At 57.0% G+C, this 4,710-nt stretch overlaps 1 protein-coding gene across 1 annotated transcript; it reads left to right on the forward strand.

The window, feature by feature from the left end:
• Window positions 1–327: 327 nt before the first annotated feature.
• On the forward strand, window positions 328–4,592 carry NECAP2 (NECAP endocytosis associated 2). The gene is made up of 8 exons (XM_056507920.1): window positions 328–517; window positions 1,044–1,144; window positions 1,220–1,324; window positions 2,075–2,156; window positions 2,668–2,776; window positions 3,105–3,249; window positions 3,378–3,453; window positions 3,747–4,592. The coding sequence occupies exons 1-8, from the start codon at window positions 426–428 to the stop codon at window positions 3,793–3,795; spliced, it is 759 nt and encodes a 252-aa protein (XP_056363895.1). The 5' UTR covers window positions 328–425; the 3' UTR covers window positions 3,796–4,592.
• Window positions 4,593–4,710: the final 118 nt, after the last annotated feature.

Below are 4,710 nucleotides of genomic sequence, written 5' to 3' on the forward strand. Positions count from 1 at the left end.
TCAAAATATGAATATAGAATAAATATATAATAATTATACATAATCTATGATACAACCCGGTATCTAATACATATATTTTACATATTGTATATGTCTCATAGAACATATAATACTAGCATATGTCATATAAAACACTATAATAGAAATAAATAGAAATAGTAGACTCCATTATCTGATTGATAAAATTACCTGATTTATAAAACCGATGAAACCGATGAGTTTCGTGGCTCGGAGCCCAGAGCCGGGTCCAGTTCCCGCAGCGAACTGGGACCAGTTCCCGCGGCGCCCTGCAGCGGGTCCTCCCGCGCGCTAGGGGGCGCTGTGGGTGCGGAAGCGCCTCTCTGGGGCGGGCCCCGCCCACTCGGCCGCGGAGGCACCGTCGAGGCACCATCGAGGCGGCGGGACAGAGCGGCGGCGCGGCCGCCATGGCGGCGGAGGAGTACGAGTCGGTGCTGTGCGTGAAGCCGGCGGTGCTCGTGTACCGGCTGCCGCCGCGGGCCTCCAACCGCGGCTACAGGTGGGGCCCGCGCCCACCCGCGGGGTGTCAGCGCCTCCTGGCCTGAGGGGCTCGCCACCTGCCTGGGGGGTTTGTGGGGGTCCCCTTCTCATGAGGCGTGTGGGGTTTGTGGTTCCCAGGAGGTGTTTGGGGTCTCTCGCTCCCCGTGGCGCAGCAAGAACTGCCCCTCATGGGGTATCTCAGCCCCCGTGGGTTCTCTCATGAGGTCTCCGTGCGCCCCATCCCCACCCCACAGGGGTGTCTCCATCCCGGTGTTTTGGGGCTCCCACCCTGTCAGTCCCCAGCCAGAGCCTGTCGTGGCACAGCCGCCTGTCCCTAAAGCAGCTTCGGGTCTGGGAGCTGCGCGGAAAGGGAACCGAAACCTCCTGCCTGCTCCCCGCCCACACCCAGCAGCTGTTTTGGGGTGAAACGAGACATCCTGTGACAAACGCCAGTGTCCCCACCGTGACCCGGGTTACCAGAGGAGCCCCGGGCAGCACACGGGGCGGGGGCGGCACAGGGGCTCCCACTCCTCTTCTGCTTCCAGAGCGGCGGAGTGGCAGCTGGACCAGCCGGCCTGGAGCGGCCGCCTGCGCATCACGGCCAAGGGCAGCACGGCCTTCATCAAGCTGGAGGACAAGACCTCGGGTGAGGAGGGACCCGCGGGGCTCCGCGCTCCGTGCGGCCGAGCCCGGCCTCACCAAGCCCCGTCCCGTTTTCCAGGAGAGCTCTTTGCCCAGGCTCCTGTGGAGCAGTTCCCCGGCATCGCTGTGGAGGGTGTGACAGACTCCAGCAGATACTTTGTCATCCGGATTGAGGATGGGAACGGTGCGTCCCGCACGCCCGGGGACCCCGCAGAGCCCTCGCTGCTGCTGTTCGTTTCCTGCTTTCCCTGGGGAATATTCCCTGCACGGGGAGCGCACAGGGAGGAACTGCCTCCCTCCCACGGCTCTGACCTTCGCCAGGAACACAAACACTTGGGTTTGGCTGCTCAGCGTTGGTAGGAGCGTGCAGGAGCATCCCCCTGCTGCCAGTTAATTAAACAGCTGTTTGTATTCAAGTTGTAGGTGCAGCCAATGAGGTGAAACACCTGGAGATGCCTTTGGAGAAGGGAAGGCTCTGGGGTAACCTAATTGTGGCCTTTCAGTCCCTAAAGGGGCTCCAGGAGAGCTGGAGAGGCCTTGGTCCAAGGGATGGAGGGACAGGACACAGGGAGTGGCTTCCCACTGTCAGAGGGCAGGGTCAGGTGGGATATTGGGATAAATCCTTCCCTGTGAGGGTGGTGAGGCCCTGGCACAGAGAAGCTGTGGATCCACTGCTCCTGGATCCCTGGCAGTGTCCAAGGCTGGAAGGGGCCTGGAGCCCCTGGGATAGCAGAAGGTCCCATGGAATGGGATTTACAGTTCTTCCAACCCAAACCATTCTGAGATTCTGTGATCCCCAGTCCCGTGGCTCAGACTCCAGTGTCCCAGCTCCCTCTGGAGGCAGCGCCAGGCACGGGGATGTGCAGGATGGAGCACTCCATCCTTCCTCCTGCGCTGCTCAGCCTCTCAGCCCTGACTCCTCCTCCCTGCCCAGGCCGCCGGGCGTTCATCGGGGTCGGCTTTGTGGACAGAGGCGATGCCTTTGACTTCAATGTGGCTCTCCAGGACCACTTCAAGTGAGTTTGTGCCTCTCCCTGTGTCCTCTCAGCTCCATTTTTGGTAGGTCTTTCCAGGAGTGGTGGAGAAATGGGAGCTAGGGTGGGCAGCTGTAGAGGGGAGAGGAGGAAACTCACAGCTCGTCCTCTCTCCAGGATTTCCCAGCCTGGATCAGCAGCGTCCCAAGCTGGGCTTCTCAAACTGGGTGTCCAAATTCCCAGTCCAGATTCCTAATTTATTTATTCTGCTTCCTGTATCTGCTGTAAGGGGCTGCCCTGGGGGCCTGTCCAGCTGCTGGGGATGGTGGGATTTTGGGGTTCTGGAGAGGGATGGATGTGGTGCTGCCGTGGGGCTCTGGCAGCTGCTGCTGGGAATCATCCCCTGGGTGCTCCCTCAGGTGAGGTCTCAGCTCACACCTTGGCCTTTGCAGAGCTGCTGCCACAGAGGGGATGATCCTGAGCAGGATTTATTTGTCTGGGGAGCCTGGGGCGGGCTGTGACGTCTCCTTTTCCCTGGGTTTAATTCCTGCAGGTGGGTGAGGCAGCAGAGCGAGCTGGCCCGGCAGGCCCAGGACCTGGAGCAGGGACCCAAACTGGATCTGGGCTTCAAGGAGGGACAAACCATCAAACTCAACATCGCTGTGAGGGCCTTTCCCAGCTGATTCCAGCCTTCCCTTTGGGTGGCACGAGGAAGCAGCAGCTCCTCCCCAAAATCCCCAGCCGTGGGCACAGGGCAGGGCCCGTGGGGATAACGCTGCCTGCAGGGATTTGCAGGGGGTTGTGGTAAAATCAGTTCCTGCTGCCAAAACCAGGCCTGTGGGATCTGGGTGTAAAAACCACCCTGGCTTTGGATGCACCAGTAGTGGAATGCTGCAGCAGCACAATTAAAACCATTTGGCTTCCAGGGTTTTCATGCTCTGGCTCTGGATTTAAATGCAATCCTACCCAAACTTCCTGCTCTCCTTTCAGAACATGAAGAAAAAGGAAGGAGGGACAGGGAGCACCAGGCCACGTCCTGCAGGGCCTGGGGGCCTGAGCCTGCTGCCCCCACCCCCTGGAGGAAAATCCAGCTCTGGAGAGCGCCCGGCCCCGCTCCCAGGAACCCCCATCACAGGTCTGTGCTCCACAGAGCTCCTGAGGGGCTGCTTCATCCACCCAAGTGTGGGAAAAGGGGGAATCTGGGAATGAGAGTGGGAAATCACTCCTGGTGTTTTGTTTTCTCTCTTCCCAACTTTCTGACAGACTCCCTGCTGTCCTGGCCTCAGCCCACTGCTGCTCCTGCTGCTGATGCCTGGGGAGACTTTGCCAAAGCTTCAGGGTGAGCAGGAGAGGGATCTGGGGGGGATGTGGATGCCCCAAAACTGCCTGGTTCTGCTGGAAACCCCGCTGGGACAGGGGCACTGCTCCATCCAGTCCTGACTTTGGGATTCAGAAGCAGCTCTGGCTCTTTGCTGCCAATTCCCTGAGTTCGTGTCCATGGGCATTTCTTGCTCTGATGCTCCAGGAGAGTTTTGGGGTGATCCTGGATAAATCATTTGCAGCCCAGTTTCCTCCCTGGATGCCTTTGCCATTTCTAAACACCCTTTTTTCCCTGTTTCTCCCTCTCTCCAGGTCGGCTTCCAACCAGGCCCAGGAGAACACTGGCTGGGTTCAGTTTTGAGATTGGCCTTGATCTGCTGTTCCCCACGTGGGTACTGGGATCCTTGGGATTCCTGTGGGACCAAAGATGCAGCCTCAGGACACCTCACCCTGCCCTTAAATCCTGCCCAGCGTCGAAATGCTGGAACAAGTGCTGGAAACAACCAACCAACCACGTGCCTTAAAACACTCCACAGCCTGGGCCTGCCACGTCCAGGGCCTGGATCATGGGAGACCTTGGAGATTTCTCCTTTGGGAAAAGCCATCAGGTCCATCCCTCTGCCTTCTCCTCGTGCTTTTGGACAAGATCAATCCTTCCCTCAGCAAGGAGCATCCCCCTGGAGCCATCCCACCTCCCAAGTCCACACAAACCTTTCCCTGCCAGGATGCCAAGCACTGCCTGGATTTTTTTCTAAGCACTTAACCGGAATGTGGGGAGCCTGATCCTGGTGTTTCCGTGCTGAAATTCCTAATTTTTCACTCTGGGAAGTTTATTTTACTCCTCCTCTATGTTGAAGACACGATTTTTTACTCCTTTCCATGGACATTTTATTAAGGACAAAACAGAGTCAGGCTCTTGGACAGAGCTGGAATTGAGATTCCTCTTGAAACAAATAAATATTTTCTTACCTATTTATATTAAGGCTTTTCCAAGTACGAAATCCCACTTATTTTTATCCAACTCCTTGGATTTTCTTTTCCTTACCTTTCCAACTGGATGATGGGCATTTTGCTTTCAGAGCTTTCCCCTGGGCCTGGCAGTGAACCCAGGTGAGAATGTAATGCTTGCAAGTGAACAATAAAATGGTTTTGATGCCAGACTGGAATTCTTTTCCTCCCCTGGGCAGCCGGGATGAGCTTTTGTGATTCCCATTCCTTGCCGGTGCTGAGGGAATGGGATTGGACACGGAGCACAACAGAACCTGTTGCTTAGCAG

The sequence above is a fragment of the Oenanthe melanoleuca genome, chromosome 21 (genome assembly GCF_029582105.1).
Source record: "Oenanthe melanoleuca isolate GR-GAL-2019-014 chromosome 21, OMel1.0, whole genome shotgun sequence".
In the NCBI taxonomy this organism is placed as follows: domain Eukaryota; kingdom Metazoa; phylum Chordata; class Aves; order Passeriformes; family Muscicapidae; genus Oenanthe; species Oenanthe melanoleuca.